Genomic DNA, 22,157 nt, shown 5'->3' on the forward strand with positions numbered 1-22,157 from the left:
GGGCTTAGCGGAGCACTTGCTCCACTAGCCTAGTCTAAGGGGAGGCCTCCGTCAGCGGGTTACCCGCTTTGAGGACACTGGGCTCGCCTGGTGGTTCTCATGCTCGCCAAAAGTTGGGCTAGGCTCCCTTAGCCCACTTTTTGGCAATTGTAAGAATCGCCTCATTTTCTTAGAAGTAGAGGGTTAATCACTGGAGGTTGTGTGTTAGGTTCCTACACACCAAAAAAGACTAATAATGGAGGGGGGGGCGTAAATAAGAGAAATAAAGTACTCTACCTTGCTCTCCAGGTCTCCTGCAATGCCCACCCAAACCCCCCATTTCCACACACAAAATGGCTCTGCCCTGTAAAATAGTGGCCGGAAATGCCATCGGAAGCAATTTCTGGGTCATTTCTGGCCCCTCAAAACAACAAATTGGTGAATTTTAGTCTATTTTTGTCCTGCGGTTAAAGAAACCTTGTCTCTAAGACCCGTTCGCAGATATGTGGATACAGGGTTGTTGAAACCGCAGATAATGAGGACCATCTGGGAACTCTTTTGTTTCAGTCCTATGTGAAACTGTGCTGAGTTCTTAGGTCTTATCATTGTGAGGTATTCTGCAGCTGCAGTTCACAAAATGAGAGTTTAAAAGATTTTGAAGTTATTTGGGGGGTACTGAAACTAGTGGTTGACTTTCTTTTGCTATCCATGCCCCAAGTACTTCCTCAGTACTTCCTCAGCAGGGACACAAGCTACTTTGTGTTGGTGTTTGGGGTGAAAATCAGGGATTGGGTGGTTGAGCACCTTCCTTTAGGTTTAGGAGATCCCCAGCTTTATTCCTCACCTACAGTCAACCCCACAGAGGTCTGCAGACCTTATCTCAACCAATTTCTAGCTGGATTGTTCAGACTATGAAGTTAGGTTTGAGGATTTGTTCTGAGCCATTGCTTACAACGCAGAATTCTGCTAACCAGCAGAATTGACATTTTTAAATGGGAAGCTTGCATCATGGATGAAGATCGGACCTGGTGTTGCCACAGGTCTTTAGGTGTTAACATGAGCCAAGGTTGGTTTGCAAGTTTGATTGCAAGTTCAAACAATTATTGGGGTTAGAAGTTGCCTATTCTGGAAGGACGGGGAAAATTCCCCTTCAGATTCAAATGCCTGCCTCAGATTCAAATGATTGAAGTGAGCATTAGGAGCTCCCAGGGCCCATATTTCTGAAGGAAATATGAATTGCAGCAACACCTCTAGATGAAAAGCATCTTTTGTTTGTGACAACTCTGCTTTGACTGAACTCCCATATTTTGTTTGCATCTTGATGACAGTTTGAAGCAGCAGACAATCTGAATGGAATCTGTTAAATCTTTCAGACGCACAGATAATCCAGGTACTTGCTTAATTTTTATTCAATGCATAGCTTTTATTTTTATAGACAAAATCCACATACTTTTCTCCAGCAAACATTGATTGAGAAAATCTCTCTCTCTCTCTCTCTCTGGATAGGTATGTTGCTTTTAATTGTAATGGAATGTACAAACTAACAACATTTCTTAACTGACATTTTCTTCAACCTATAAAAGAATGGATTTATTGTATAAGTTGAAATTAGGTCATATGGTACATCACAAGTGCTGTTTTCCTGTTTTTCTTGCTTTTAAAATTTTATTGGCTTTTGCAATATCTTAACTATTGACTTCCCGCTCACCAGTCTGTGCGATTCATTCACTATACAAGTCAACCATTGCTATAATAATTCAAAACAGCATATATCCTACACATTACAAACTCGATTTTACTCTACCCGACCTGCTATTATTACTAAATTGCAAACCCTGCTGAAAAATCGATATTAGAGAAATAGTTCTTTAAGTATAGTAAGAATGGTTTCCAATCTTCTTTCAAACATGCCAGGTTTTCATCCCTTATCAGTACTGTAAGTTTTGCCATCTCAGCATATTCCAAAATTTTTATCAGCCAATCTTCTTTGGAGGGCATTTCATTGTTCTTCCATTTCTGCCCATATACTATTCTAGCTGCCATGGTTGCATACATAAAAATTGTTAAATTTCTTCTGGAAAACTCTCCTTGCATTATTCCCAGCAGGAAGGATTTTGGTTTCTTAGGAAATGTCATTTTAAAATTTTTCTTCAGCTCATTATATATCATATCCCAGAAAGCCTTTGCCTTCGCACAAGACCACCACATATGAAAAAAAGTTCCTTCACAGTGTCCACATTTCCAGCATTTGTTTGGAACATTTTTATACATTAATGCTAATTTTGGGGGTGTCAAATACCACCTGTACATCATCTTATAATCATTTTCTTTTAAAGTATAACATGTGGCAAACTTTAAATCCATTTCCCATCGTTTTCCCCAAGCTGCCATATCTATATTATGACCCACATCTTGAGCCCATTTTATCATAGTCGTTTTAACCACTTCATCTCTTGTCTCCTCCAGAAGCAGCAGCTTGTACATCTTAGAAACTAATTTTTCCGCATTTTCACACAGCTCCTTCTCAAATCTCGACATTTGATCCTCAAATCCAACTTTAAGATCCTTCTTATCGATTTCATTGAACTGATGGTACTGAAACCAGTTACTAACCAGATTTTGTACTTCAGTTAGGTTTTTTTGCTTACAGCCCTTTTCTTGGAAACATAACAAATCCCTATAGGTACCCCATTCAGGTTGCATATTGATCTCTTTACATGCTAAAGCTTCAATTGGAGATAGCCATCATGGAGTTTTAAATTCCAACCATTTTTTATATTTTACCCACACTCTCATTAGACTCCTTCTCACATAGTGATTAAGAAAATCTTTATGCACTTTACTTTTATCATACCACAGATATGAATGCCATCCAAACCTTCTATCAAATCCTTTGATTGAGAAAATCTCATTCATCTCATTCATATACCAGTCATTTGGAACACGGTCTTGAACACTGACATGGATAACATGGAATAAATAGTTAGTAGCTCAAGTTTCTCTTCTTTGGAGTAAAGACTTGGCAAACTTCTCCAAAAACATGCTAGTTATACTTTCGTTTATGCTCATGTTCCACGACATCTGTGCTTTGCTTCCTGTTTTTAAAAAGAGAAAAAACTCATTTTCTCAAAGAAAATGTTTAATTTTTCCTCCTTTATTTCTCATACTGATAGCCTGCTCTTCCTCTAAGGACTTCAGTGCAGAATACAGGGTTATTCCACTTTATCCTCACAACAATGCTGCAAGAAAAATTAGACTGAGAGGAAGAGAAATTGACCAGGGTGCTTTCCAGATGACACACTACAAGAGTGTCACTACTGTCTGTTAAGTGTGCTTCCGTACTGCCTGTGTTTCAACACTGCAAACCCTGTGCTGTCAGAAAGGTGCCATTCACATTTCCCATGACTTCTTTAGGATTTTATCCTTCTGTTTTAGTCCTACAACGTTGCATGTGCATCACAAATAAATAGCTGTATTTTCCCGTTGTAGGAGGGTTGCGCAAGCTATTTTCATTTTTAAAATGATCCTGAAGCCGAAGCATTTTACTGCTGAACAGAGTGTCATCTGGAAAGCTCCCAGGGCATTTTCCAGATCACCCGCTGAACAGCGGTAGTTGACTTTAGGGATGTGCACAAAACCGGTTCATCCAGTTCAGTTCGGATCCGAACCGGGTCCGAACCAGGAGGGGGTGGTTCGGTTTTGGTTTTGTCCGAACCACCCTCTGGTTCGGTTCGGATCCGAACCGGTTCGGATCTGAACCGAACTGGTTCAGATCTCACAAATTAGCTAGGATGGTAGCTGGCGCCCAGGGGTACCTGTCACCCAAACCCCAAAGCAATCGGACACTCGTACGATTTTTTATGAATTTTTGAATTTTATTTTTATTTTTTTCTCATAGGATATAATGGGACTCGAACCAGGCCATTATTCCTTATTGTGTAGCACCCATGGGTTCCAACAACCTTGCAAACACTGAAGCAATCAGATACCCCTATGATTTTTTATGAATATTTTAAATATTTTTAATTATTTTTCTCATAGACTATAATGGGACACGAACCAGTCCATATCCCCTATTGTGGAGCACCTAGTGGCACAAAAGCAGGGTGGGTGGTAGACAGATAGGGGTGCCTACCACCCAAAAAATCCCAAGGCAATTGGACACTCCTCTGATTATTGGTGAATTGTTAAATTATTTTTGAATTCCTCATAGAGAATAATTAGGATTGCAGCAAATGTATAGATTCACATCAGGGGGAAAGGGGTGTCGTAGAGTGGAGTGTGGTGGGTGGTAGTTCCTAGGGTGGGCAAGGAAGATACCTGAATTATTTGAAAGGAATTGGGGAGAAGGGTGATTTTTTGGTAAATTGTTGAAGTTTACGCGTCTTTAAGGTTTTTCCTCATAATGCTGCTTTCAGCAGCCCCATAAGTGCACTTGGGGGGTGCTGGGGTGGCCCAGAGCGAGTGGTGGTGTAGTGCACATAGGGTGCCAACCACCCCTATGGGTTTCTAACCCATGGGGTACGGGGTTCTCTTGTTTCTGAGGTATTGAGTGTGGATTCTATGATAACATATTAGAGTGGATTCATGGTGTCTCATTTAAAATCTCATTTGCTATCATAGAATCCACACGCAACAGCGGTAGTTGACTTCAGCTTGGCAATATTGTTTTGAACTCGTAAATAGCGGTTGTTGCACAAAACCAACACCAGGGGAGCAGTCTTTTCTAGCTTGCATGAAACTTTTGCATTGGGAAAATACAGCTTTCTATTTACAAGGTGGTAGCGCTGTATTGCAAAGAGAACACCTGAAAGAAGGCTTTGGAAATGTGGACGGCACCTTGCTGACAGTGCAGTGACTGCGATGCAGAAACCCAGGCAGTGCGGAAGGACAATTAATGGACATGGAGTGACCCTGTTGTAGCGTCCAGTCTGGAAAGCATCCGGGAGGCTTTTTAGACAGCAGGCCTTACCACGAGGCTTTACTGCAAGTTGGGGGCATAACGGATATGCCGATGTAAGAAGAGGAGTTTTTAACCCTGGACATAAACCGGGCTAGGTTCCAATATGGAGGAAAACCCCTGAATGGTGTGTGAAGTGCTCTCTGAAATTGTTCAGGCACTTTGGGTTAATTGGGCCGATATGTGGCCGCACACTAACCCTCCCAAAGTGAAGATGCTCCCTGAAAAAGCTCTTGCTGAAGGTGACTCAGCAAGCAACTTGATAGAGCAGCAACTTAAACCAGGTCGATTTGATCCAGGTTAACCACTCTTTCCACTATACCTGACACCAACCCGATGGCATACATTCCATTAATATATATTTTAGGGGCATAATTGGATTGTCTGTGGATCATTGCTTCATTTTCTGAATCTAGCTAACTCCGTTTGTGCTGTTTGTAAATATAGGGCAATGCCAGGAGTATTTCCTGCATTCCCAAGAGTAGAATGCAGTCGTTCAGGAATGTCAGCCCAGTAATGCAATGAAATGAAGATGCAGAGACAGTCACAAGCTTTGCAGGCTCCCATGCATAGCTGGCTCAAAATTCACCAAATACTTTAAAATTGCTTCCCTTGTAAACACAAAACAATCTTATGTAGATTTAACTAAGTCTTTATTCAGAAACAACTCCATTTTCTCCTTCTCCTTTCCCTCCTTTTTGTTCCTGCCCCCCCCCCCCGCCCAACACTCCCGCAGGATCGCCACATGGACAAACGTCTAATTAACAAAACATAACCATGACTAGATAGAATCCAAAAGATAGTGAGCGTTCTTATTCCACTAGATTCTAAACATCAAGTATTGGGCCATTAGGATTAACTGGGAAGAAAACAAGAGGTACAGATTAGTTTTCTTTTGTTTGTGACAGCTAGGAGTTTAGGAGCTCAATGCTGGAAACAAAAAGCAACTCCAATTATTAAATAATGGGAAAAATAATAGCTAGGGTATTATTAACTTCTTGAAATTTACCTCTTATGTAGAAGGGTGGATAAGAAGGAATAACAATAATCTCAATGTGTTGAATAGATTTCTGAATTATAGATAAAAAGAAAGGATGACATATTAAGTGGGGTAGTCATATATTTCTGGTAGTAGAATATTGAGACCTATATTGTTTCAATTGTGTAATGTTTTCTATTCTTTTCTATTTCACAATAATGTAACACATGAAATTAATCAAGCTGACATACGCAGCAAGGAATCACCAGTGCTGTTGGGAATTCCCTCTGGAAGGAGAAACCCTTATTCATGAGAGCAGAGTGCACAGAGGCACAACACAGCGGAATTTGCTTAGGCATGCGTGTATGCTGAGAGTAAAATAACTTGGAGCCAGTTCATAGTTTCAAACCAATATCAGGAGTATTGATTAGAGAACTCCATTCTAGATAGGAAAGTGAAGAGATAGGATCTCTATCTCTCTAGCTGGATGCAGATGGATTCTGCATCTCTGCACACATGGTGCAGGGAGAGAGGAGTTTGCATGTTGCAAGGGAGAAGGAAGGGAGAGAGGAAGTGACAAGGCAGGCAGGTAGGAAGTGTCCCTGAGAGTAGCAATCTCAGTTTCAAAGAGATAGAGCAGTAGAGAACGGATGACCAATGTCTTGACCCTCTAGTCCTCTGACTCACTAGTCTGTCCTCCACTGTCTTTGAGGCAAGAGACAGCGCAAAGCCCTTCACTTCCAACAAGTGCAGCGAGAGGTAACAGCACTTCTCAGCTAACTATCAGTGCAGTTGGGAAGTGGTAGTTGGATCAGGGGCAGAGCCACCATTGAGCGAACGGATATGAAGAACCCGGACCACCACCAATCAGGGGCCACACCTAGTGTCCCAGCCACACACCCTGAGTGACATCAGACGTGGCCCTGTTTGCGAGCTAGGGAAGGGGAGGGTGTCAAAAGAGCCAAGTGCCTTCTTTTCTCCCTCCAAGTAGGAGGTCACGGCTCACAAAGGGTTAACTTCCACTCCTTGCTCCTGATAGACAGGAAATCTCAGGTGATTTTCAAGTAGCTCAAGTCCGTCCCCCTTCTCCCAGCATGCTCAGGTGTGATTTCCCAGTTCCAACTGTTGCATCTCATGATTGGGCTGCAGAACTCCACAGTGTTGTGGAACTAGAGATTAGCACTCAAAGGGAGTAGGATAGAGGACGGAAGCCCTGAGATATTCTAAAACATAGGTATCATTAGGATTTCCCCCCAATTTAAAAAAAACAACAACCAGTTTTAATCTCTTTTAAGAGACTGGTATAATCAAGTGTATATCAATCAACATGGCTGGTGTACATTCAGCGGTCAAATGGATGAAATCGATATTTGTCAAGTTTTGAAGGGGAAAGCAAACATTGTGATGCTACAAGTAGCACACATCAAAAATATGTAGAAAGACTTCCGAGAAAACAAAAAGCTAGAACAAATATCGATGGGTTTTCTGCCATTTCCACGGATATACACTATCCTAGTCTGTATTCCAGGCAAACAGATATATTATTTTGAGAAGCAGAATAATTCAATCAAAGGTAGCCTGAAACATTAGGTATGCTTAAGATTGTTTTCAATCAAAGTCCCCCCCCCAATTATTTATAAATATTTTCATATTTTCATATTATTTTAAATATTGTATTTTACAGTCTGCAGACAGATATGTATTTCTGAAATAAATATCTGAGTCAGGGAAAATTATGGTGGGAGCACTTTATGCCTAAACACGGAACTAACAATCCAGTTAAAAGACAGAACTGGTTCAGATGAACCTCAGTCCAGCAGCACCCCTTCTACATGTGATAAGACTGGAGCCTTGTCACGAAGCCTTGTCACGAAAGTACCCATCTCTAGGTCATTCAAGGATATGCAGACATGTCAGGTGTAAATGGTGATCATCTGAATGTTTAAACAGGGTTTTGCAGCGTGTGTGGAGGGGTGATATGGAAGAGTACGTGCTTTAGAATCCAAGGGAAAGTGTGGTATGCAAGGACAAGGCAGTCAAGTGGAATCAGGAATATTGAATGAACGAGAGATGATTAGCTTATCCCACGCACAGCATTTGCACCCTAGGATTTTATTGTCCCAGAGTGCAGAGGGGTAGTTAGGATGAGGGATGCGCACGGAACCGTGGCGGGGCAGTTCAAAGGCGGCAGGGGTGCCGCTTTAAGAGTGGGGGAGGGTGCCCTTACCCTTCCTGCCACTTCCCTCCGCCGGCGTCCTTTGTTTAGAAAGCTAATCGAGGTGGCCGCATACTTCCCTGCCACCCCGTTGGCCGGATATGGCTGGAAGTCCCTGACCCTCCTGCACACGTGGGCGTGTGTGCATGCTGGTGCGCGCAGGCACATCAGGGACGTCCGGCCAATGGGGGCAATGGGGTGGCAGGGAGATGCGCTGCTGCCCCAATGAGCTTTCTAAGCAAACTACCCCGGCAGGAGGAAGTGGTGGGAGGGGTAAGTGTACCCTTCCCCACTCTTAAAGCGGCACCCCTGCAGCCTTTGAACCTGTGAATCTAAGCATTTCATATTGATCTCTATGTATTGATCCTAGGGTATGTCGTTAATGGAGAACTGAGCTCTTGCTACACCATTTGGATGGTAGCTGAAGAGAGTCCCCTCCATCTTGTATTCCTGAACGTATGTCAGTGGGAAAGAACCTGCTTAGTATGCTTTGGTTCTCATACTAAGCAGACCTTGCAACCTGCAACATAATATGCATTCTCTATGCCTTGCTTTGTTCTGGCCTGCTGGTCAGGAGAGGTGATGATGCTGGTATCTGAACTGCCTCCTAGAGGCTGCATAAGCACTCCTTTAACAATGGTAGTATTGTAAGCCTGATGGCCTAATATGGAGTTGTACTGCCGGACTACCTGGCTGGCTTGTTGTGAATGATGATGTATTCAGATGGATCAAGCTTTGGACAGACACCATCTTGGGTCCGTCTTGTCTTTGGGAGCTATCCCCTAGATAATCAGTTTCCTTCAAGACTGCCTGGAGCTGGCCGGCCACCACCTTCTCAATCACCTTGCCCAATCAAGGGAGATTGGCCTGTAACTATCTATCACTAAGGGGTTCAGGGAAGGCTTCTTAAGTGGTCTAACCATTGCCTCCTTCAGACAAGGAGGCACCCTACCCTCCTTCAGTGATGCATTTATATTAACTAGGTCACCTCCAACAATCTCCCTGCTAGATAGAAGCAGCCAAGTTGGGCAAGGATCCAGAGAACAGGTGGTAGGCCACCCCACCCCAAGCAGCTTGTCCATATCCTCAGGAGTCCGATTGAAACTGATCCAATCTAATACTGCAAGAGGGATCACTGGACACCTCCTCCATAGACCCTGAAGAAATAGTGGAGTCCAAGTCGGCCCAAATACAGGAGATCTTGTTCACAAAGAACCCATTAAAAGCATCACAGCAGAACGACCCCGGGGATGGATTTGAGGTAGAAGGAGCAGAAACCAAACTCCTCACAATCCGGGATAGCTCCGCTGAGCGCGAACCTGCAGTCGTGATGCACGCAGACCAAAATCTTTTTCACTCCCTGCACCGCCACCGCATAAGTCTTCAAATGGGTCACATGCTGCATCCTGTGTGATACAAACCGAGTTCTCCACCACTTGTGCTCTTCTCGCCTACCCAACTGCTTCAGCCCCCACAACTCCTCAGTGTACTCAGGGGCCATTTTTGAAGCAGTTGGGAAGGGATGCTTAGGAGCAATCGTGTCTACTCCCCTGATGAGTTCTCTGTTCCAGGTTCCCACCAGGGCATCAACAGAATCACTGATCGCACCAACATCAAAATCCTCCAAGGCCTTTGGAAATCCTACTGGGTCCAGCAGCCTTTTTGGACGGACCATCCGAATAGGTCCACCACCCCTGCACGGTGGATTGTGGCTGTGAGACCAACCTTTACCAGAAAGTGGACCATCCATGACAATGGGGAAGCCACAGGATATCCCACCCACGGAACACCCCCCTGATCCGAACAAAAGACCAAATCGAGTGCGTGGCTGGCAACATGAGCTGGTTCTGAAACTAATTGGGATAGGCCCATAGTTGTCATGGCTGCTGACAACTATGACAAGCCAGCCTCAATGAGGATATTGGCCTCCCCGAGGCCTGAGAGTTGACAAAGCAGTTGGAAGTGGAAACAGTTACTCAATTACTGATTTCTCTTCCCCTGTAATGGCCAGCTGCTCTGCCAGTGCCAGTTCTTCTACCCCCCCCACCACAGTAATAGCTGCTCTAGAACCGCTGGGTGCACCCCCAGCACCATCCCACTCAAGAGAGCCCAAACACATACCTGCAAAAGGCCTGGCACAGCCCAACCCTCCAGCCCTCAGTCCCACCCTCAAAGGCCCAGCCCCAAAGGCTGACCCCCATTGGCGGCCGCCTATAAGCGGCCCGATGGCTACACCTTTGGCGGGCCTCCTTGCTTTTAAACCAACAATCCCCAACAGCCACTCCTCCCACAAGCAGCTCCCAGGGCAGGCGACAGGTGGTAATATTCAGCAATCTGGGGGCTGGCAACCAGCCAGCTAGAACTTGGCAGCAAACAAGCAGGCTGCTCCTCATCTAGGCTGGAAGCTCCACAGGAGGCAGAGGGGCCAGTTGGTGAGCCCTGGCAAGGCAGATGGAATGGCCTTGGACTTCCTGTTACCTCCCATGACCCTAGTTTGGTTACCCTGGTGTGGGTTTGCCTCTTAACTGGCTTGAGACTGGGGCAGGCTGGAGTGCCGGCTTGACCTGCTGTCAAGGCCTTCCGGCTTCTGTCTGGCAGAGCTGTACACCCACCCCACCCATCTGCCAGAGTGGCTACTTAATATGTAAAAGTCTCCAACTTGATGTGCCCAGCTTGCATCTGATCAAGAGATTGGCTTCCAGGAGAGGCTTTGGGCCCCACTATTGGCATCCTGCTCAACATTCCTGACCCACTGACTAGATAGGTCAATTAGATTTCAACTATCTTCTGTTTTGTTAGTCCACTTAACTGAGTTTCAAAATTGTCCCATATGTTATCATGTGTGTCTCAGACTTTGTCTTTAGAGAATGAACTTCATCTGCCAAGAGGTTTAGCCTACTTGACTCTTGGTCCCCTACAGTCACATACATATACATAGACATGTATGTACAGTGAAATTCCATAGATCTGAGGAGTCCCATGAATTATGAAATGGAACACACACCCCTCCTGCTGTCATATGCTGGGCAGTGTACGGGTGACATTGTGTGCTCTTGACCCTTGTCCTTCATGGCTAATAAAGCTGCCAGGGAGGGGGCAGGTAGATGGTTGGAGGTGATTATCAATGCCTCATTAAGGGAGGGCAAGATGCCATCATGCCTCAAGGAGACAATGGTGAGACCATTATTAAAAAAGCCCTCCCTTGATTCCTCCAACCTGAACAACTATAGACTGGTCTCTAATCTGCCCTTTTTGGGCAAGGTGATAGAGCGTGTGGTGGTGTCCCAGCTGCAGAGGGTCTTGGATGATACGGATTATCTGGACCCTTTTCAATCTGGCTTTCGCTCCGGATATGGGACTGAGACTGCCTTGGTTGCTCTAGTGGATGACCTATGCCGGGAACTAGACAGGGGGAGTGTGTCCCTGTTGGTTCTGCTGGACCTCTCGGCGGCGTTCGATACCATCTACCATGGTATCCTTCTGGGCCGCCTCTCGAGTATGGGAATCGGAGGTACTGTGTTGCAGTGGTTCTGGTCCTTTCTTGGAGGGAGGGTCCAGAAGGTGGTACTGGGGGACTACTGCTCGGCTCCGTGGCCATTGGCCTGTGGGGTCCCGCTGGGTTCAGTCTTATCCCCCATGCTGTTTAACATCTACATGAAACCGCTGGGAGAGGTTATCCGGGGACTTGGACGGAGTTGTCAGCAATATGCGGATGACATTCAGCTCTATCTCTCCTTGTCACCTGATCCTAGGGAGGCAGTGGATGTCCTGAATCAGGGTCTGGAGGCCGTGATGGGTTGGATGTGGGCTAATAAACTGAAATTGAATCCAGACAAGACGGAGGTAATGTTGGTCAGTAGGAGAGCCAATCGGGATGAGGAGATTTTACCGGTTCTGGATGGAGTTGTCCTCCCCTTGAATGGAACGAGTACGCAGCTTGGGGGTATTACTGGACCTGGCTCTGCTTTTGGAAGCTCAGGTGGAGGCGGTGGACAGGGGTGCCTTTGCACGGCTTCGGCTGGTGCACCAGCTGCGTCCCTTTCTCAAGAAGGCAGATCTGGCCACAGTTACCCATGCCTTAGTCACGTCAAGGCTGGATTACTGTAACATGCTCTACGTGGGGCTGCCTTGAAGAACATCTGGAAACTGCAGCTAGTGCAAAATGCGGCAGCTAGGATTTTATCCGGAGCTGCCCGGTGGGAGCACATCACACCCATTTTGAAAGAGCTGCCCTGGCTACCAGTTTGTTTCCGGGTCCAATTCAAGGTGCTGGTTTTGACCTTTAAAGCCCTAAATGGTTTGGGCCCGGGATACCTGAGGGACCGCCTGCTCCCAAGGGTTGCTGCCCGCTTGACGAGATCATCTGAGGGGGCTCTGCTCCGGGTGGCGACAATGAGGGAGACACTGTTGTCATGCACGCTGGACAGGGCCTTTTCTGTTGCTGCCCCCAGACTCTGGAATGCTCTCCCGGTGGCTTTTCGCTCCTCAGTTTCGATCACAGCTTTTAGAAAAAAACGTCAAATCTTGCCTTTTTGCCCAGGCATTTATTTGATTCTCTGCTGCTGCTCCTTAAGAGAGACAGCAGCAACAGTCACTGGAAGTACTGTGCTGGAGGGTGGATAGGGCCAGTTACTCTCCCCCTGCTAAATAAAGAGAATCACCATGTTAAAAGGTGCTTCTTTGCCAAGTAAGCAGGGGTAACAAGTGGGGCAAGTGGTTTCTGTAGAGATCTGTGTGGGCTTTTTAGCCAGGCTGAAATAATCCCCTTCCACAAGGTTTTTCCTACAAGGAAAATGACATTGCTCAGAGGCTCCCCAGAATGCTCAGGAGCCCCAGTCATCACCCTTGTAATAACACAGGATCAAAAAATGTTACATTCCCTTACAACAACGTAGGAATAATACTAATACTACTACTACTAATAATAATAATAATAATAATTCTTCAATTTCTATAGTGCCCTTCCAAAAATGGCTCAGGGCGGTTTACAAAGAGAAATAGGGATATGCAGAATGGATCATTCTGACTGGGAACCAGCCATTTCAAGTGTTCCGAGCTCAGAGCAGAGTGCCTTCAAATGAGCTCAGAACAGAATAACTCGAGCTCAAAACATTCAAGCAAAATGGCACTCTTCTGGCCTCTGCACACACATGGCAGCCATTTTTGTGGTCAGCACCACCATTTTGGAGTCGAAAATGGTGCTCGGAGCGTTCTGACTCAAAACAGGGTCATTCCGTCGGAACAACTGACACGACTGGTTGTTCGGACAGAACTTTCCAGGAATTTTGCATTCCATTCCGAGCTTGGAATGCAAAATCCATTTCATGCAAATCTCTACAACAAAGCTTTCCTGTTGTATACAGATCTTAAAGCCTGTTCTGTCAGAGCAGAACTGCTCAAGCCTCTAACTACTATGCTCAGTGGCTGACATGGTGCGCAGCTTACCACCTCCATAAGGAGGATCCACTGTGGGGCTCTGCAGCCCTGAGAGGAAGTGCCAACTGGGGAAACCTGGGGAAACATAGCTTCCGCAGATGCTGCCTCAGGGCAACCTTGGAGCTTCCTTTGAAGTCTGCGACTGCAAGAGCCCCACAACGCATCCTTACAGAGGCTGGTGGGCTGCACATCATGTCAGCCAATGTCTTCTGTATTGGTAGGTAGCAACACGGTAGGGATGACCAATTTTTCTATGCTCTACTGAAACCTTTTCCAGCCTCTCCCTTCACAGCAATATTTTGTCTGAACTCACTTGCTCTTCCTGTTAGGGAATTCTGGGGAACTGGGACTGGAGGAACCATCTGACTTGAGGTCAAAGAAGGGTCCTGGACTCTCCAGTACCTTCTGTATTCTTTCAGCAACGTCTTTGCTAAGGAGAAATGAGAAACAGTTTACTACATAGAGCCAGGAGTCCTTCCAAAAGAGCTAGCAATTTCTATAAGGCTCATCAGCAGACGCTCCTCCAGCCCAGGCTGTGTAGGGACCATTTAGATTCTCCAGAAGCTCAAGGCCAGAGAAATGACTCCCCCTTTCACTAGTTTGACTAGTGATCTCAAGGATTCTTGACCCTTTTCTGTAGCAAACAGCACAATTTTCTATAATTATTCCTTGCACTACAAACATCACAGCAATTTCCAGTTCTCTGCTTGTGAGACACCACAGTATTGATACGGGCTAATCTGTCAGAAGAGCCACATAGTCACATTTCCTCTCTGCAATTATGTGTTTAGTGGTACCATAGAGAGAGGAAACCTGACTGGTAGGGAAGAGGGTTGTTGTTGTTGTTTTGTTTAAAGGTCATTTAAATCTCTCTTGGCTTTGTCCATTTGTTCTTTCCAACTAAGCTGAAGAAGGGCAAATGCACCCTAGTCGTTAGGAGTACGCCAGAAATTGTTACATGTAGCCAGAAATTTGGCTTTGTACTGCTCCCCATCCATTCTCATGGACAGTCAGACAAGACACAAGTTTGACATAATAGAAGGTGGATCCGATTTAGATATTCCAGCCCTCATGACTCTAAGGAGAAGGGATGCACACACACACACACACACACACACACACACACACACACACACACGTACTTTCTTTGCAACTAAAACTGAGCTTTGCAACTAAAACTGAGCATTACTCTTGGAGAGCAAGGCAGGCCAGCTGCAACTTTGGTTTGTAGACTCCACTGTCACAGTGGAGGGTCAAATTAGAAGTGATGCAAGAGAAATCTCTCTTACTTTAATGCTGCCAAGGGGGGAAGCTGGTCTTGTGGTAGCAAGCAAAACTTGTCCCCTTAGCCAAGCAGGGTCTGCCCTGGTTGCATCTGAATGGGAGACTTGATGTGTGAGCACTGTAAGATATTCCCCTCCGGGTATGGAGCCGCTCTGGGAAGAGGAGAAGGTTCCAAGTTCCCTCCCTGGCAGCATCTCCAAGATAGGGCTGAGAGAGATTCCTGCCTGCAACCTTGGAGAAGCCACTGCCAGTCTGTGAAGACAATACTGAGTGAGCTAGATAGACCAATGGTCTGACTCAGTATATGGCAGCTTCCTATGTTCCTAATTTAAATTTGATCAGAGCAGTAGCATTGAGGGAGGGGGTGATTAACGCCTTCCCTATAGGCCCTTTGCTTGATCAAAAACATTCTATCCAGTTGCTTTTCTTCTGACTGGGAAAGATACAGTGGCCGACATCCCCACTAATGAAGTATGCACACTTCAAGAGACTGTGGGGCCATGATGGGAGCCCAATGTTTTGTCCTTAGCCATTCTTGGGTGCTTTTAGCTGTGTGTTTTGGGTCATTATCCTGTTGGAGGATCTATGACCTGCGACTGAGACAGAGCTTTCTGATACTGGGCAATACGTTTCGCTCCAGAATGTCTTGATAGTCTGAAGATTTCATTGTTCCCTGCACAGACTCAAGGCACCCCGTGCCAGACACATCAAAGCAGCACCAAAACATAACTGAGCCTCCTCCATGTTTCACAGTAGGTAGGGTGTTCTTTTCTTTGAAAGCTTCATTTTTTCATCTGTGGACATAGAACTGATGTGACTTGCCAAAAAGCTCCAGTTTTGTCTCATCTGTCCAAAGGACATTCTCCCAGAAGCATTGTAGCTTGTCAATATGCATTTTAGCAAATTCCAGTCTGGCTTTTTATGCTTTTCTTTCAACAGTGGAGTCCTCCTGGCTCTTCTTCCATTGGCCCCACTGTCACACAAAAAGTGATGGATGGTGCGATCAGACACTGATGGACCTTGACCTTGGAGTTCAGCTTGTATCTCTTTGGAAGTTGTCCTTGGCTTTTTGTCTACCATTCTCACTATCCTTCTGCCCATTCTGGGGTCGATTTTCCTTTTGTGGCCGCGTCCAGGGAGCTTGGCTACAATCCCATGGACCTTGAACTTCTTAATAATATTTGCAACTGTTGTCACAGGAACATCAAACTGCTTGGAGATGGTCTTATAGCCTTTGTCTTTAACATGCTTGTCTATAATTTTCTTTCTGATCTCCTCAGACAACTCTCTCCTTTGCTCTCTCTGGTCCATGTTCATTGTGGGACACACAATGATAGCAAACAGCAGAGTGGCTGCTTTTCTCCATTTCAATAGGCGGAATGACTGGAGGCACAATTGGAGACATGTGTGATACTAATTAAAGAAATCAGCTGATTTGAAAAATCACTCTAATTCAATTATTTATGATCTTTTCTATGGGTACCAACAAATGTGTCCAGGCAACTTTAGAATATCTTTGTAGAATAAGCAATACTTTATCTCTTTTCACACTTGCTTTGCTTTGCTCGATGACATACCAAAGGCAGGCAGGTATACATGGGGCAATGTCATGGCCCAGCCCTCTGAGTCAGAAGAGTCAGAGGAGGAGCGGGAGAACCCGGTTGGGAGTACAGGCTCAGAGGCACAGCAGCAGGATTTGGCTGTGAGAACAGACTCTGGAGCTGAGCTGGGGCGGCAGCAGACAGAGCAATCTGAACAGCTGGCAGAGATGAGGGCTGAGGAGACTGATCAGGAGGAAGCTGGAATCTCACCTGTGTTAAGAAGACATCTCAAGAGAAAGGCTCAGTGGGAGACACGCAACCGCAAGATCTCACAGAAGAGGCAATAGAAATGCTGAGTCAGGAAAGCCTGATTGGCTGCTGGTTATCTCGAGCCCTATATCAAGCCGACGCGGTTCCTAAGTTAACACTGTCAGCAACATTGCCTATCGCAGACAGTGTCCGTACTTAAGACTTATTCAACCTTTCATGTTTCAGCCTGTCCTTGTTCTGTTCATTCTTTGTTCCCGTGTTTTCAGTTATTGCTCAGTTATCGTAGAGGGGGGTACCTAGTTTAGTTCAAGGGGCTTTATTTTGTTTATGCTACTTTTCTTTGTGAGTCATTTTTCGCTTTTGTTCGTGCTGATGTGGCAAAATTATGCCACTTTAAACTGCAGGTGGAGGATTGCATTTCTGAATGCGGCCCACCCTGCAGCAAACAAAACAAAACCCAACCATGCATCCACAATATTAGGATATAAGGCAGTCAAGTTCAGCACAACCCTTGCCCTGTGACTCTAGTATACTAGATAGAGGGAGGTGGTTCTGTTTTGTTAAGTGAAAAGTCATTCAAATGTTCACCTGCCACAGAAGTCATGCAGTCCAGAATCTTACCAGCTCTAGAGCCCATTCCTGCTTGTACCCCAGTTCTAAGCACATTTGTGGTTCAGTCTCCTTGCTTTGAATGGAATCTGCTTTCAAGTGAAAATGCCCTTAGGACTGAAACTTTAGCCATGGACTAGTATCATGTACAGCACAAGCAGTAAGCAGAGTCAGTTATTATACATAAGGGCCATCAATAAGCACCAGACCTGAGTGGGACAGATCTTCTACAAAGGAGAGAAGAATTTGGGATGTGTCTATATTGCAAAAAGCCCCAAGACGTAGAGCACTAAGCAGCGGCAGGTTACAGGATGTGCTGTGGACTGCAGCACCTATATCACAAGAGCAGATGTCACAAAGAGCTTGTGGCCAGCCTCCTTGGTTTTTGTCAGCCCTGAGTTTCACTAAACAGGGTGGCCAGCTTGGGAACTAATTTGGTGCCATTGGGAAGAGGTGCCTCTTTCCTCAGATAGACATTTCACATGTTACAGGATCAATAATCTCATGCACTGGAGAGGTTCCATTCTCACTCCAGGGGGGAATCAATTACATTTCTAAGGGTTCCCTGGGAAAATGAATCTAAAACCCATTTAAGTCGGTGGACTTGATATGGTCTGCCACTAGATTCAGTGCCCCCACATTCCCCACACTCCACAGTGGTGCATCCCAACAAATGATACCCTGAATGAGGGTATTGATTATGCTTTTTTTCTCTCCAGATCAGAGGCAGGGAAAGAGTCCATCACAGAAAGAGACCCTTTGCCCTGCTGCTTCCCATCCTCATTTTCTTAGTGAAAAGCCAGTAATGCAGATTGCCTCATTGATTCTTGCCTGATCCCTTTCCCTAGCTAGAGCTAAGCAGAAATATCAGCATCTCCTGCAGAAGTACCACAGGGTCTGATGGAGCTTGTTGAGGGGTTTAAAATGCACTCTCTAGATTAGGGCTGCAGCCTTCCAGCTGTTGGAGTACAACTCTCATGATCATCCCTGACTACTGGCCACTGTGGCTAGGGATGATGGGAATTGTAGTCCAACAGCAGCTGGAGGGCAGGAAGTTGTCTGGCCCTGGTCTAGATATGTGCTATGGAGACGCCTGCAGTAGGAGCGCCACAGTTCTGTGCAAATCCAGACAAGCTGCTGGTATTGGCAGGAATTCAGCATCCTGATCATCTCTGTGAACAGAAAAGCAGGTTTCAGAGCTGGCCAGATCAGTCAAGCAGGCAACGCCTACTCATGAGATACCCAAAGCCAGGCTAGCTAGAGGGAACGGGGGCAGAGGTACAAGTAGAATGCTCGTGGGCTAGGAAAGGGGGCTCCAATGCCTTGCATGGCTCAGTGCTTCTAGCAAAATCAGAACAAAATTGTGCAGAATACGGGAATACATACTGCACTTTTGTAATGTACACATATTGCATAATATGGGTTTCCTTAGGATCGGACATTTTTTGGCTTTTCTATTGCAACGTATCTGCATTCCTTCCTACATCACTGTTTTTGGGATGATTGTAACATTGTGGGAAACATCGCCATTGGGTGACTGGGCTACAAGTCTTGCTGTACGTTTGGTCATCTTGATTACTGTGTATGTGTCTATCCTCATAAGAACAGAAGAACAGCCCTGCTGGATCAAGCCCAAGGCCCCTATCTAGTCCAGCATCCTATTTCACAGAGTGGCCCACCAAATGCCTCTGAGAGGTCCACAGACAAGAGATGAAGGCATGCCCTTTCTCCTTCTGTTGCTCCCCTGCAACTGGTATTTAGGTATTTATTTTGCCTCTTAGGCTAGAGGTGGCTTATAGCCCTCAGATCAGTAGCCGTTGATAGCCCTCTCCTCCCTGGATTTATCTAAGCTAGTGGCCATCACCACATCCCATGGCAGAGGATTCCATAGATTAATTATGTGCTGTGTAAAAAAAAGTACCTCATCTTGTTGGTCCTAAATTGATCAGCATTCAGTTTCATGGATGACCCCTCATTCTAGTGCAGTGAGAGAGGGATAATTATTATTGTGTCTAACCAAGGAGTCAGGGATCTAAACAGCAGAAGGATGTTTAATGTTCCATCTGTAAGTCCCTCTCCAGTCCATGGAATGCAATAGCCATCAGAATTGGAAAGGCAATACCTTCTAACTGTTGGCAGGGCACAGGGAAAACAATTTGGAACCAGTTTATAGTTTGAATCCAGGGCACTTTCCAGATTAGACCCTGCAAAGGGGTCACGGCGTATCTCTGAAGTGTGCTTCCACACTTCCTGCGTCGTGACACCGCAGTCCCTATGCGGACAGCAGGGTGCCTGCCATTCACATTTCCAGTGCCTTGTTTTGAATTTAATCACTGCGATATAGTGCTATGACGTTGTATATCCAGTTTAAGAAAGTTGCTGTTTTTTCAGGTTGTTAGTTTCTGCAAGACTGCTCTCCCTGCTGTTTACGTTCCGAATACAACTTGCTGAACAGAGGCATTTTGCTGCTGTTGAGCAGCTAGTTTGGAAAGCGCCCAGGAGAAACAGAACGATAAATTGGCTGAAGCATCTTTGGGACACACAGGCTCTCTCTGAGGTTCTGACTGAGGGTTACTGGATCTGCTGTTGCTATAAGAACATTCGTTTGCTTTCATAATACACTGCTTGCATATTTGTAAATGAAGCAATTACTACCAAGACAAGAGAAGTCTCCTGTGTTCTTTTCCATCCAAAGGAAATTAAACCCTTTAGTGCTGCCCCTGAAACTCTGCACCTTTTGGAGGAGTGCTAAATGATTGCCAACCATCATGAAAAAGCAGGAGTTGCATGCTTCAGGGCATTACATCATTTCCTGTCCAATATTCTCATTTCTTTCAAGCTCCTGCCTTTTACACTCCAGAAATCATCAAGAATAACAGATATGTGATCCCATCCCCGAGGCAAGGCACTCGGACAGTAGTGGCATCTGACCTCATCATGACTAGCAGGTAGGCTGCTTCCTGCCAAAACAAATGAGCCGAATTCTTCTTCCCCCATGCTGCTATTTAGAAGACTTGGCTGCTATCTCCTCTTAAAGTAAAGTTGTGCCATCGAGTCAGTGTCGACTCCTGGCAACCACAGAGCCCTGCGGTTTTCTTTGGTAGAATACAGGAGGGGTTTACCATTGCCTTCTCCCACACAGTATGAGATGATCCCTTTCAGCATCTTCCTATATCGCTGCTGCCCAGTATAGGTGCTTCCCTAGTCTGGGAAATATACCAGCAGGGATTCAACCCAACAACCTCTTGCTCCCTAGGCATGTTAGTTCCCCACTGGACCATTAGGTTACTCCCTACTTGATTCTTTTCTGGGCTCAATTAGCTCCCTCAGCTCCATCACCCTTGCATTGCAGTCTGGCTCACAGCACTCTCAAGTCCAGGTGGAGCAGAGCTAGCAGGAGATGTAGCGAGAGAAGGAGGAGCAGACCAGAACACGCTCAGAAGAACAGCATCCCTCCTCCCACTGATGCACCCCCCTCCCTCCCTTCAATCTAGATCCGTGCTTCCCAGCCTGGGTTCTTCCCGATGTTGGTGAACTACAACTCCCATCATTCCCGGCTACATTTATTATGGCTGGGGATGCTGGGAGTTTAGTTCAACAACATCTGGAGGAACCCAGGTTGGGAACCACTGACCTAGTTCCTAATTTTGTGTGTTGGTCTTGCAAAACCATTGTGTCCCTTCCTGTGCCAGGGGCAGCTGGGCCCTCCAAAAGGTGGGGGTGCTACAAGCCACTCCCACACCTCCATCCACTTCTCTCTCCCCACTCAAAGCTCCTCCTGCCTGTTCCACCAGCAGTACTGACCACTAGATCAAGCCTCCATGGGCAGAGGCAGTATGCTGCTGAATACCAAATGCTGGGGACAAACAAGAAGGGAGGGCTGTTTCCCCACCTGCCTGTCTGTGTGCAATTGGCTGGTCACTGCCGGTAACAGATGGAGGCTCAGAGTCTTTTTAAAAAAAATCCTAAGGCCAGAGAGAATGAATATTAGGTCCCCCCCACACCCCTTTAAGGTGATGGTTCTGCGGTATTTGGTAGTCAGCAGTTGGTCTTCCGAAGAATACTGTCTCTGCCCATGGAGGCTTGATTTAGCTGCCATTGCTGATGGGTGGAACAGGAGCTTTCTGCAGGAGACGCTGCAACTGCCATGAGGGGCTTGTAAGTATGAAAAAAGCATCTCTCTTCTTCAAGGTTGCTTTTGACTTCCTCTTACCAGGCTTCTCTTTTCGGATGAAAAAGAAGCTTGGAATATAGAGGAATATCTACAACTACCGGGAGGGACTAGAAACCTCTCTTTCTTGCTGAAGTAAAGATTATTCGCAGAGTCTGCCCAGAAGCATCTGGAGAGAAGGAACTCTGTCCCCACAGACCTTTGTCCTCATATCTTCGGCCAGTGGAAGGAAGCCCCACAGGCATTTCTCCAGTCCTGGGCAGGGGCAGCTCCATCAAAGCCTGGGAAAGCAAGATAGGAACTGCTCAGGGGATGTCAAGGAAAGTCAGGTGGTGCCGTCGAGTCAGTGTCGACTCCAGGAGAGCACAGAGCCCTGTGGTTGTCTTGGGTAGACTACAGGAGGGGTTTAGCATTGCCATCTCCCGCACAGTGTGAGATGATGCCTTTCAGCACCTTCCTATTTCTCTGCTGCCCAATACAGGTGTTTCCCATACTAGTCTTGGAAACATACCAGTGGGGATTCGAAACAGCAACCTCGTGCTCCCTAGGCACGTTACTTCCCTGCTGCGCCATTAGGTGGCTGCAAGGTGATGTGACAAGTTACAAACTTGGATGTGCCCAAAGGCTGTGGATGTGCCCAGCTCCAGGACACAACACTTTAGTTGACAACTGCGGCTGATGCAAAGGTTCTTCTTGTGGACTCCCCCAGCATT

General features: G+C 46.0%; 1 protein-coding gene across 1 annotated transcript in view; it reads right to left on the reverse strand.

Annotated features, from left to right (window-relative positions):
* Positions 1 to 1,388: 1,388 nt before the first annotated feature.
* LOC128332038 (rap1 GTPase-activating protein 1-like) overlaps positions 1,389 to 22,157 on the reverse strand; it is a 29,762-nt gene continuing 8,993 nt past the window's right edge. The window contains exons 5-6 of the mRNA XM_053266257.1: positions 13,883 to 13,999; positions 1,389 to 1,553 (exon numbers count right to left, since the gene is read on the reverse strand). Coding sequence (XP_053122232.1) covers positions 13,985 to 13,999 — 15 coding nt within the window. The 3' untranslated portion in view covers positions 1,389 to 1,553; positions 13,883 to 13,984. The remainder of the gene's footprint in view (positions 1,554 to 13,882; positions 14,000 to 22,157) is intronic.

This window comes from Hemicordylus capensis, chromosome 6 (genome assembly GCF_027244095.1).
Source record: "Hemicordylus capensis ecotype Gifberg chromosome 6, rHemCap1.1.pri, whole genome shotgun sequence".
In the NCBI taxonomy this organism is placed as follows: Eukaryota; Metazoa; Chordata; class Lepidosauria; order Squamata; family Cordylidae; genus Hemicordylus; species Hemicordylus capensis.